Genomic DNA, 12,848 nt, shown 5'->3' with positions numbered 1-12,848 from the left:
TTTTCCCCACTAGTGAAGTCTTTCTGTGTTGCTTTAGAGAAACTGTTTCTCATATCAAGACATTGATTTATAGATCTGATTTTGCTCCATACTTTATTCATTTCTGGATGCCAGCTCAACCGATAATTCTTTATTTTTAAGAAATTAAATATGCATATCACATGGCATGATTATCTATAAGACAAATTAACAGCAATGTATTGATTAATGTAGTAATACATTATTAAAATGAAGGAGCTTTCTGAAATGACTAGACATAGATAAGATACATGGGTAAAAAGACATACTATGTCTTGTGAATGTTGCAAATATGTTTTTCTAGTTTTTTACTTTCTCAGTTTTTACTGTTATTGCTGAAATCTGTTTCATTTTTCTCTCCTGTCTGAGTTTGGAGAATTGGAACTGAACAGGATCACCTCTTTCAAAGCATAGGGTATAGTGTGTTCTGCTTTTAAAGAACTTCAATGTATCAGTGGAAAATTAAGGTTGGGAATTTTTCAGAGTTGTATGTCTGTGGGCTAGTGGCACCTGCTTGTGATTTATGAAAGCTGTAAGTTTGGATATAAGTTAGACTTTGAACTAATGTTAGGCTAATATTCATGTATACATAAGTATGCTTTACGTTCATAGACAAGATTATACGTTTCTACTGCAAATAGTGGAAAGTGAATGGGGAAAAGCAGAATACTCAAAGCTTGGCCTTCATCCATTTGATAGCATAAATGGAATTGAAGACTCCTCCCATTCTAGTGACAACAGGCTGAAAAATACTGAGCGTTGCTTTGTCAGCAGCTATCTGAACACAGAATTCTTACTGCAAGGATTTCTTTCTTTCAAAGGCATAGAGGGATTATATAGAAAAATAACATGAAAGAAAAAAAAACATCAATGGTAAGAAGAACTTGAGAGAAATTTGCTTTGGATTTAAGCAAATAGATATTCCTAAGATGTCATTTCTAATATTTTATTGGCACTGCACAGATGCTCAAGACTAGTAAATTTGAGGTGGATTTAAATTTAATACAAAGATGATAGATTAAATAGTCTAAACTTACAACCTATTGACACACTGGAAAGAACAAAGTATGTATTTTGAAATTTTGAACTAGTACTGACAACTGTAAAATTATGGTAGAACATTCATGGTATCTCCAATTGGAGAACAGGGAGAATAGAGATATGACTTTATTTTCTTTCTGTAGCAATAGGTTCTTTATAGAGTCCATGCAGCTGATTTTCTTCAAACTTTGTTAGCAAACTGCATGGGCTTATGAAACTTTCCAAGTTATAGCTATAGGTCTCTCTATCATTCCGCTAGATGGTACTTTCTTTTCCTAGTGATTGTACCTGTAGCAGTGTGAATGAAAACCAAGTATCCTAAAACTGGGCAAAGGAAGAAGGAAGGTGGATTTTGCTTATGGAAATAATCTGGGGGACTTTCTATCTATTGAGAAACCTGAAGCTAGCTGCATAATTTGATTCTGCAAATTTGTTCTTATAAAATGCTTATCTCAAAGAATATCAGTAGCCTGACCAACTGTAAATAAAGACTTAACTTCAAGAGAGTAGTGCCATTTTTTTCTCATGGATTCTTGGCTTTGGCAGAATAGTGAAGTGATAGGCTTTTTTGTTCGTTGTTTTTATTTAAAGGTGTTTATACTACAGTTTTGATGAATCTGGAATTTGTATCGATGGTATCACAAGGAGTTAATCAGTACAACTTGTGGTATGTGCTGTTCTTAGGTCATCATTATCAAGAAAGTTCACATGGGAGTACAGACACATTCCACTACATTGCTTACAGTCCAAATTGAAATGTATGTTAACTCTGCAAGGCTGAAATGGCCTTTCTTGTCTTTCCCCCGTAATGTGTTCCAGTGTTTAGATGGAACATGTCCAAAGTCCAGGCAAAGGATAGAAGGTGCACATAAGCGAAGAGTTGGAAATGTTTCTCTTTCAAAAACACATTTGAGACAGACTTGACTGCACTTGGTACCTAGTGTTGCACTTGACTTCAATTCTATCCAGGTTTTCTTGAAGCCTCCCAATAAATTTCAGGTGTTTGAATTTTGTGATAAGGTTAATTCACTTCTGTCTCTGATGTTACCTCTGTCATGTTACAGGCTATAATGCATAAGCTTTCCACATGGGGAAAAATGTTAGTTGTTGTTCTAATATATACAGAACATGCTCACATACCATGTTTGGGTGTATTTAATAAGTGTATATTGAGCAATAATGCAAATTTATTTGTAACTTTTGATATAAACATGCAGGAATTTTCCATTATTGCTTTACTTTGACTCAGTTACCAGGAATGACCACTTGGGAAGTATGCCTTTCAATTTCCAGTAAACTGACTTTTGTGAAGGGATAAAATTTACAGTGTCAGATCACTTCTGTATTGTGTTGTCTTTCTGAGTTGACACTTATGTCTTAGTACCTGTGATTTTTGCTTTTAGACTAGTTGGCTTTCAGTAATAGCGTTTCCTTCTAGAAATAAAATGATTAGGTAGTAATAATGAGAAAAGTTGCAGGACTTGAAATTCAAAATGTAAGGAATGTTTTTTCCTTCCCCACCATCTCAGTTAAGCTCCTTCTTCCAGTATTTGAGAAGGAACGTGATTGTTACAACTAACACCAACAATTACTCTTGGTATGTTTAAAATAATGGGCAGGGATACAAATGTTAAAGGTTCTTTTTGATTGTGGGTGTGAGTTTTATAATTTTAAACTGCTCACAGTAAAATGCAATGATGCAGAATTGTTGGATCTTTGTCACTAGGTTTTCCTAGTGGATACTGTTTGATAATACAAGACAGTTTAGTGCTAATCCGTGTCCCTGCATGTTGAAAGAATGGCTGTATGAAGTTTCAGGCTCGCAACAAATATTTAGTTTTATATTGAGGCAGATCAGTATCCTCTATGACTAGAAAACAGTAAGGCAGTATGAAATTTGATGATGCCTTTGAGGACAGTGAGAAAGTGATCTGACCTACAGCAGGCTTGTTAGTCTTAGCCCTTTGTGGGGCCTGACTTCATAATAAATGCTGAAGGAAAGAATTAGTGGAGGGGAGATTTTTCCAAAGTTAGAATTGGAATGACTAACCTCATGTATATGTTTGTTTTAAATCATTTTTGAGGCAGAGGAAATGCAGTGGGTCAAAATTCTGTGGGCTTGGATAAATATTTTGTATGACCTTTACATAGGAAAATACTGTGCTGGAGTGTATGGAATCTGGAAGAGTTACGGGATGGGCAGGGAGTTGGCTCAAGAGGTGACAGCAGATCCTGCTGAAAAGGAGATGTTTAAAGAGTGTAAGGACATTAATAGGGTTCTTGACTGAGATATTTCATTAGCATGTTGCTATTGAATCTTTTTCAGTAAATCAAAAATGTAAGGTTTGAGGCATTATTAACAGTAAAAAAGATACAGGAATATGAGGTAGCACATAGGTTATCTTGAACAAGGAGTAATTGCAGTGAGGGAAAGCAGTAGGGTAAACTAATAGCTTTCATAAGATGAGGTAATGTTTTTTTAAGCTCAATTTTCAGTTGCAAACAATAGAGGAGGAAAACACTGGCAGGCTGAGCTGCTCGTGTGTTATCGTGCTGAAAAAGGTGAGCACTATTATGCACCAGGCAGGAATCTTCAGCCAATGTCAAGGAAGTATTAACAGTGTTAGTCTTGGCATTGAGGCCCACCCTCTGGGGAATGTCATGTGTGGATCCTGGTTACTGGCAGACAAAAGAGGGAAGTTCCAGTCAGGCAGGCATAGAAAGCACAACTAGGATGCTCTGCAAAAGTCTGGACCTAAGGAAAGAAAAGGCTGTTCTGTTTATTCTAGCTAAACAAAATCTTGCATGCTCTGAATAAGAGCATCAGGTGAGTAAATAAATTCCAGGAAGAGAAAAGGAGAGTTAGCAGAAGAGCAAATAAATTAGCTGTGTGTAGAATTAGTGTGGAAATTAAAAGAAAGTGTAGCACTTTGTTTCAAGCTCATAGGCATATTGGGACCAAAGGACGCAGGCTGTTTGGTGGTGGATGACTGCTACAGGCTAAGTTAGGAAAGGATGACCTCAAACAGCACATGAGGGGCAATGGGTATCGTGTCTGAAGTGAGACTGAATTTGCAAAAGCTCAGGTGGTGCTTAACTGTGAGGTTATCATTGCCAGAAAGTGGGGGCAAAGCTCTTGCAGAGGACAGGGACAGGGAGATGTGTTATATGTTGCACTGTCTTAAAGTGTCGCTTTGTACCACTTACCTCGTAGAAGTTAACAAACTGAAAAGGATTACTTGTATATTACCTCTCCACTCCAAAGAACTAACAGTCTTCACTTATGTTTATGCAGTTCTTAAGACAGTGGGTCTTGATCACCCCAGCTTCTAGGCAGTACTTGACATTAAAAATAATGAAGGGGTTCTTTCTCTTCAAAGTCGCGTAGCTTACTAGAAATTAAACTTGACTAATCTAAGTTCCCTGAATATAGCAGGAAATTGTTGTGGCACAGACAATGTAATAGATGTTAGTTATGACTGCTTTAAATATTAAGTTTTGGCCTATCCAACATAAGGTGAAATATATTTCAAGGCAGATTTAAATGGAGGTGAATGGTGTGTGGTTATGAGGTGGTTGATGCGAAGCTTTTAAAACTTCAGAATAAGGGTTGGTACATGTCAGGAAGATGAAGTAAATTCAAAGTTCTTTTCAGGGTGGAAACAAGCAAACCTCTTGGAAATGTTTCTTTTTAGTAGAAAAAACTTTAAAATTCTTAAGATTATCTTAAAAGCTTGTGTCATTGTAACAGAATAGGCTAGTGTGGAAAGTGCGTAAGGTTTTTTTTTGTTTATCTCACTGTAGAAGGGCAAGAGCTTTATTAAGAATGTCTTAACTACTTGCTGTAACGGTTGTCAGGGTTAAGGAGAACTTGGTTCTAATGCCCAGTTTAGCTGAGTGGTGTTCATGTTGTTTTGCCCCCTTCCTATGGCAAAGGGGAGTGAAAATACGATGTGTTATAAAGCACTTGACACACTGTAGTATTAGAGTACACTGTGGCTATGGACTGTATTGGAATGGATGTCAAAATTCAAAAGCAGTGATGTGACATGCTTAGCCGGCCTCACTTTACACCTAGATCTCAAAACTGTTTATGTGCAAAATAGATCGAAGATTGTGCAGCTTGAGCTGTGTGGTAACTTTATTTTGAGGTGTATAGGCTGAAAAACAATGGACGTGTTAAAACAAAGCCGAAGCCGAGTAAATATAGAGTTTTCTTGAGGAAAAACAACAAAAACCTTCAGCTTTGGGAATTTTAACAACTGAAGAAGACTTTAACAATTTAAAATGACATTTTGTACTTAGCTTAGATTTCTGGAGTGCGTGCTTAATCTAGGCACTGTGGAAGAAACTTTATGCTTTTAATACCCGAGAGCAAGAACTGGAGCCACAGAAAAGTAGTGTTGGAAATTGCTTTTGATAGCAAATGTAGAGAGGAGGAAGAGAAGGAAATAGTACGTATGTAGGAAGAGGAGATTAGTACTGGCTGAGCAGCTGGGTTTAGGGTTGGGAAAACCATGAGAACATTGCAAAGAGAACTGCGACTGTCAAGCAAGAATATTGTAGGAGGGAGCTTGCTTGTCTTTACGGGGAAACAGTGAGAAGGCTTAGCAATTCGTGTGTGCTGGGGGAGAAGGGGGATGCAGTTGTGGGAGGGTGGGGAGAGAGAAAGTGAAGGCATCTGAATTGGGATGAAGGACCAGAAGCATGAAAAATGAGAAGGGAATTAGGAGATAATGCTGTTGCAAAGAAAGGAGACTGAAGGGAGTCAGATGTGTTGAAATTCAGAGAGAAAATTACCAGAAGCATCTGCCCTCTGTGATCTTCTCCTGCCCCATTTGTAACGAAACCTGAGATGTCCGAACACTTTCAGTGAAGTGTATGTCTCATCCCCTGTAATTACTGCTTTTGGTCACAATGTAACTACAGTTGCTCATTTAGCTCCTGTCAGAAGCAAGCACCATAGATGTGCAATTACGCTTCTGAGCTGTGCAGGTGTCATAGCGCTGTCAGTTGAAAGTGTTCTTAATATTCTGCTTACAAAAACACAACCCGGGGGAAACAAATATGGTATGTATAGTAAGGCAGTGCTAAAGATGAACGTATTCACATCAGGAAATGCCCATAATTTCAGAGGGTTAAGGTGGCATCTGCTGTTTTCATAGGGCCCTCTTCTGTATGTATATGCGTAATCTCTGATAGCAAATCTCAGTCTTCATAGTGGAGCCCACCTCATTGATGGTGCTGGACAGAACTGCCTGGCAGATGCACGGCACCGTGGCTGTGTGTGATGAGGAATGCATGGTTGTGTGGTCCTTGCCTGTCACTGAGATTTCAGTTTCTAGGCTGGATCTAGGTCTACGCTATTTCAGAAAAAAATTGGTTTTGATCAGTGCCATGGTTTGAATATCCCAAGGAGCAGTAGCCTGTTTGAAAGGAGGGGAGTAGAAATGTGCAGCTGGGGAAGAAGGGGACAGAGCTGCTGCTTTTGGTGGCAGCACAGACTTACAGGCCTGAGCGGACTCGCATTTATTGCGAGACTTCAACTGTTCGTTGTGGCAGTTAAACAAGATGGGAGACTGTTGGGGGGGAAAGGGTAGCCTTGTACATATGACAGCCGAGTGTTGCCTACATTTTCTTCATAAGTGACTTTGCTCCAGAAAAATGGGCACAGCTTTTCACAGGAGGCCAACAGTTGGCTGTCGCCTTACCTTGCATCTGGAGCCTGATGTAGAAACACTGAGCATTCAAATCACAAATGAGCTACTAGGAGTTCTGCTCTAGCAGTAGGAAGTGTTGGATGATATTCCATCCTCCAAAATAAGGTAGCTGAGTGGGTGTCTTTTGCTTGAATCTTTGTTCTTTTCCCATTTTTTAAATAGGAAGAATGCTTTTATGAGATAAGGGAAGACTATGGAATATGTTACTATTTAAAGCACTCGATTACAACAGTGTGGTACCCTGTTTAAAAAAACAAAAAGATAAATCTCTCTTCTGAACAGGACTTGAGTGTTGTATAATAAACAAGGTCTAGACAAAGAGAATTGGGTACAATACTGTGTTCTTGGCTTAAGTGAGCGCTCATATGCACTAAGACTGGGGCCATCCACAAAAATGTAGTCACTATGATGCTTATACATGAAGTCCTTTGTTTCAAGAGGTTGTTTAAGAAATTAAGAAATTTAAGAAATCAGAACTTAATTAAAGCAGAACTTAATTTTTAAGAAATTTGTTTCAGAACAAAATGCTTGTCTTTTGCAGTCTAAGGTAAATTCATTGTTTTTGCACGTGTGCAGTTTATTTCTGCTTTTAAGAATATTTGGAAGATCATATGAAAAATTAGTTTCCTATATTTTTTGAATAGACAAGATACCAAGCAAACAGGCCTGATTTTTGTTCTGTCCAGCAATTCCATACATAATAATCTAGACCTAAAATGCCACACAGCTTTGCAAGCTATTTATTATGTATTAGCATATTTAGGACTGCAATCTTGTTGAGGGGTTTTTGTTTGTTTCTTTTTGCGGTTGGGTTTTTTTAATAGAATTGGTTCACAGTGTTCTTTGGCAGAAGTTGGTTAATCTGCTCTCCACAATGCCGTAGCGTTGCGATACTTGTTTGATTGGGGGAAAATTATGCCATGCTTATGCTCTCAGATCTCCACTGCCTGTGTAATTCCCCAGTTACACCAGTTGTTCTGTAATACCTGTCTTGAGGAACATCTAGACAGAAAGTGGGGTGGCTGAATGGCAGCTGAGCGTGTGGAGGCTGAGGGGCAGGTGGGAGCTGAAGCTGAAGTACAGGATCATATGGCTGGAGCACAGCATTCTCTTTTTTTTTTTTTCCCCTGTCCTAGTGTATACTGACTTTGCTTTTTGACAGCTGATGTGGAAAGAGAGTGGGGTGCTTTGGTGGTGACAGCAGGGACCAGAGCAGCCCCATGTGGCTGTAAGATATCCTTGCAGGCTACAGCTCAGGAGAACGGCATTGCTCCTAAAGACTGTGGTCAAGGGAGAGGTTGTCTGCTTCAAGTTAAACTGCTGGACTGACCTCAAGGGCTTGAGTTCATGTCAATTAATATTATGAGATTTCACATGCCTAACGTATTTTGGAAAGAAAGCCTCTTTTAAAAAAAAAAAAAAAGATACTTTTATTAAATAAAGTTCTTATTGCTCAGAAACTTTGAACCAATGATTAGCAGCTATTTTTATTCATGAGTTACATTTTTTAAAAACAAATTTATTTCAATTAATTGTGTCTTAAAACGTGTAAGTGTTGCAGAGTTTCACTTCTAAAGTTTTCTTGTTTTCAGAAACAAGACACTGGACAGATTTTGTTGGATATGACCTATAACCAGTTGGGTGTGACGGAGAAGGAATATTTTGGTTTACAGCAAAATGAAACTTCAGTAGATTCACCTGTAAGTATAGCAAATAATAAATGTGTGTGCATGTGTATGTGTGTATACATATATATAAACACATATATGCATACACATGTATGTATACACACGTGTACATGCACACACACATAAATAAACAGTATTTATTTGTAAATATTTTTAATCCATCTAATAGTTTTTCATTTCACAGCGATGGCTTGAACCAAACAAACCTATTAGAAAACAGTTAAAAGGTAAGACTTGTTTTTAATATCTTGTTTGTAACTGCGTAGTCCTGCTTTTCTGTGTTCTTATGACTAGAATAAATACAGTTCTTATAAATTAGTGCGTCCAGATGGTAGGTTTTCTTTAGAAGCAAGTCTTATCTCTGCCAGTGTTTTCAGCAGAGCTTTCTACATCTCTTACTGCTACCTGAGTGCTAATAAGACCGGGTAGGGCACTAACTTTGATGCTGTAATAGCATCTAAGCCTGGCTTCGGAACAGTGTTGGACATCCTGGCCGTGAAAGCAGTAGTCATATTGTGGTGCCAGTAAATTCTTCCTCACAGGGAAGATAGAGGAGGGGTTTTGACTGAGGGAAGTGGAGCCCGTTTCATGTATAGGCTCTGGCGATTTCTTGTCTGAAGTAGAGTTAAAAAAATATTGTTTGTTTTTATTAAAAAACAACCAAACAAAAACCTAACACCACAGGCTTCCAAGTGTGTGTGGTGGTCTAGTATGTCTTGTTTACAAACAACTTTGGGTAACACAGAATGCTTACCAAGGACAGGCTGGCCAGTGTGAACCTGCCAGATAGCAGCTTAGGAGGACTGAATGACACTGTCCCAATTTGTGCTGTGAAACTTGAGCTATGTTTTTCAGCTCTCGTATTTCTACCATATGCTGTAGATTGCATATGAATTGAAATAAAAGTACGTGCAGTTAACATGGTGAACTTCTGTTAATTTCTTCTATTTATATGTAAGATGGAATTGAGCATTATCCCAACTGAGATGCTTCAAATACACTTGCTGCTGCTTTTTCTTCTAATACCTATGAGGCAAAGATAACTAAATAATGCCTTTTATGTAAAGTAGCATATACAAATTACTTTAAATGCAAGCATCGCAGTATTTGAGAGTATTTTGTTCTCATAGTTGGTGTTGGGGGATCAGGAGAGACTTCTCATGGTTTCTTTTAGTTTCATGAGAAAAACGCATGAGATTTCTATGTGGTTGCTCATGTAACTTTTCTATAAATATAGAAATAAAACCTCGGGCTCTTTCTTTTTTAAACAAAAAAATTGATTTGTTCTTCTAAAATGTTGCAGGAGGTTTTCCCTGCACCCTTCGTTTCCGTGTAAGGTTTTTTATACCTGATCCTAACACACTTCAGCAAGAACAAACCAGGTAACTTCTGTTTGATGTTTGCTTCCGTGAACTAAGAATGTGTAAAGCTCTTCTTTTCCATCTCCACAGCTTGGCAAAGTATGCTTTATTAGGTAGATAACTTTGTTTAACTCTTTGTATTAAATGTGTTTGGAATTGGCAACTTGATGTGATGCTCATAATGAATGGTTTCTTCTATATGCAGCCTACAACTCCAAAATGCAGCCAGAGTATAAGCTAGTACAAAGATGGCAGTTGGTTTATTTGCACCTTGGAGTCCTTTTTTTTTTTTTTTTTTTGAGCCCTTCGTTGCTTGAAGTGCTTGCCTGTTGCATTTTTTCTCCTTTTCTGATCCCTTAATCAGATGCAATGATTAAAATATAGGGAAGTTCAATTATTAAGCTGTCTGCATGCCCTAAGTCTGTTAGAAGTTTTGTATCAACACTGAGTCAGTTTTTTGAACGTGTAGTAGATTTAATGCTGAGGGCGTGGGAGGGTGGGGTTTATTTTGTTTCAGGAAGAACAGATAACAGTTCTTGTTTTCTAGTTTGCCCATTACTTGTAACATGCAAAGATCTATAATGCTGCAGTTTATAGTAGACTTTTAAAGTCGTCTTTCTTTATCTCTGAGATTTTGGGGTGGTGGGGTACATGAATTACAAGCAATTTTCAATTAACTTGTGAGAAGGCTTTAATTGAATACTTGTTTTGTTCAGTGCACATGATTTGGAATTTAGAATTCACAGGCACCCATTAATCGGGCATTTTTTTTGTAACGTTTTTGTAACATTTTCGTTGTTAATTTCAGTGACTTGAGAATATAAATAGTACAGCATGTTAAATGATATTTCTTGAAGAAAACTTAGCTATTGACCTGTTTTGGTATTTGCTAATAATGCTGTTGTAAGCCATTCTGTTGTTTGAAACTGAAATTATTCAAAGATCTTCTCTTCATGGTTCTTCACATCCCAACTCTCCAGTATTACTATAAAGTAACGTTGTAAAACACACTAGTAAGAGCAAGACTAAACTGCTCTTGGAGAATTGTTTAAGAGCTTTTTGTCAGCATATGCTACTTGAGAGATCTCATTCTCCATTAGGTAGTTCAAGATAGACGATCACAGTTTGGGGTTGGATTTTTTTTTTGTTTGATTTTTTTTTTTTTTTTTTTTAAAGTTACATCCAAGATGAATGTTCCTGGGAGAAAGAGAGCCCAGTTCTGTAATGGTTTGGGTTTTGTAGTGTTCGTTGTGGCATTGATACCATGGTCCTGGAGTTGCAGTACAGACGCACAAAGATCTTTAAAACTGTTGTGAGAGTGAGTGGGTGTATGATTGCATGTTTGTAAGTGGCACTAAGCTTTATTCATCTGTTTGTATAGTTTGCTAGGAAATCTAATAAAATAGAACTAATACATGTAACAATTTAAACCGTACCTTTGAAATGTGAAAATAAATAAATGTATGTTTGTTTGTTTTCCAAAAAATCTTTTCTAGGCACTTATTCTTCCTGCAATTGAAGACTGATATTGTGGAAGGAAGGTAATAAGAAGAATCTTCAATTTCTCTATAATTCTTTTTAAAATAAAAAAAAAAAAAGCCTTTTTCTGAGGGTATCGTTGCTATAAAATTGTACCTTTTGAAATACTGCTTTAAAAGAAAATCAAATTGCTAGGAAACGTCACAAATTTTCACATAGCTCACTTATGAAGAACGGTTTAGAAGTCTGTTGCGAATGAGCTGTAGGAGATGTTGTGCATCTGCAGGTACAATGTCAACCTGAGACATCTTTATGCAAGACGTGGTGTGCCAGGCATGGTATTCCAAATGTGGAGACCCGCTGTCTAGTGCGGTAATCAGGAGGGAGTAGCAAAGGGCCGTTTATGCTATCATTTCTCATTATTTCAGGGTTATATTCCCTATATGGTGGGCATATACCCAGTGGTTCCTTTGCCTGCAATTTCTGTGTGTTTGTACATTTAAAAAAAAAAAAAAAAAGAGGAAAAGGTGGTCCGAGTACTTGCTGCCTAATGTACATTGCCTTTAGGTGTTGGCTTTTTTTCCTCTATGGAGTCAGTTTTGGTCATGAGATTAGAGCTGTCTTTGTGCTTGGCACTTGGCTAATTTTAGTGTTTGTGTCTAGTTTTAAATACACCAGACTGCAGCTATTAAAATAATGTCCAGAGCCCCATAAAAATTGCTTCTCCTTTTGCTTTCCTGAATAAGCATTCAGTAACAATATGAGCGTGGCCTTTTAGGACTCGTTACTTCCATTCTCTTAAGAAGCTGTTACATGGCAACTAGCTTTTAATGTCCAGTCCTAGTGTGCTTTGACAACCAAACTTTGTAAGAAAAAATCAGATACTCTTTGAAGATAAATGAGCCTTCATGTACTGAACTAATTGCAGAGGTATTGTTAACAATACATTTATACAGCCTATGTCTAAATAAAAATATTTTCCCCTTTTTCCAGGTTGTCATGCCCCATTAATTCTGCTGTTGTCCTGGCATCGTATGCAGTACAATGTAAGTAATAACTAATCATTATTTTGTTAATAAATGTATTTGACCAACTACCTTCTCTGCTGTTTGGCACTGAAAAATATGGAAAGATTTCTTTCCTTATCTATTTGTGGGGAATATTTAAAATGCTACAGGTGATGCTTTGTAAAGAAGGTGCAGGTTATTAAAGCAGCCTTCAGACAGTCTAAATAGAAAAAGCATACTTGTTAGGTCTGTCAAAAAAAAAGTTGATACAAGAATAACATTGTTATTACTTATGTGTGCTTGTACTGCTGACAAAAAGAAGGCAGGTTTTCATTGTCATTGGAAACAAAATAATGAAACTTACTGTGTGTTACAATAGCTACAGGAAAGCATTCCAGGGAAATAAGAGATCATCTAGAGAACAGTTAAGGGGAAGGTAAACTCATGATTAAGAAACTCCAATGTTCTTATGTAATGTTTTCTGAGGGAATTTGATTTGTTAGATATGTAAAACTGCCTGGCACTTTGCAATAC

The 12,848-nt window shown here is 37.4% G+C and overlaps 1 protein-coding gene across 4 annotated transcripts in view; it reads left to right on the top strand.

Moving 5' to 3' along the window:
* The window catches only part of PTPN3 (protein tyrosine phosphatase non-receptor type 3), a 173,843-nt gene that overhangs the window by 75,104 nt on the left and 85,891 nt on the right, over positions 1–12,848 (top strand). For 2 of the 4 annotated variants that reach the window (XM_052788054.1, XM_052788057.1), the window contains exons 3-7: positions 8,372–8,479; positions 8,637–8,694; positions 9,771–9,849; positions 11,325–11,369; positions 12,301–12,353. In XM_052788054.1, coding sequence (XP_052644014.1) covers positions 8,372–8,479; positions 8,637–8,694; positions 9,771–9,849; positions 11,325–11,369; positions 12,301–12,353 — 343 coding nt within the window. Of the gene's footprint in view, positions 1–8,371; positions 8,480–8,636; positions 8,695–9,770; positions 9,850–11,324; positions 11,370–12,300; positions 12,354–12,848 lie in introns of those variants that run through there. The other 2 variants (XM_052788055.1, XM_052788058.1) reach the window with 2 other exon arrangements.

This window comes from Harpia harpyja, chromosome 5 (genome assembly GCF_026419915.1).
Source record: "Harpia harpyja isolate bHarHar1 chromosome 5, bHarHar1 primary haplotype, whole genome shotgun sequence".
Lineage (NCBI taxonomy): Eukaryota > Metazoa > Chordata > Aves > Accipitriformes > Accipitridae > Harpia > Harpia harpyja.
Note: the sequence above shows the minus strand (reverse complement) of the source record. Positions and strands in the feature narration are given on the sequence as shown.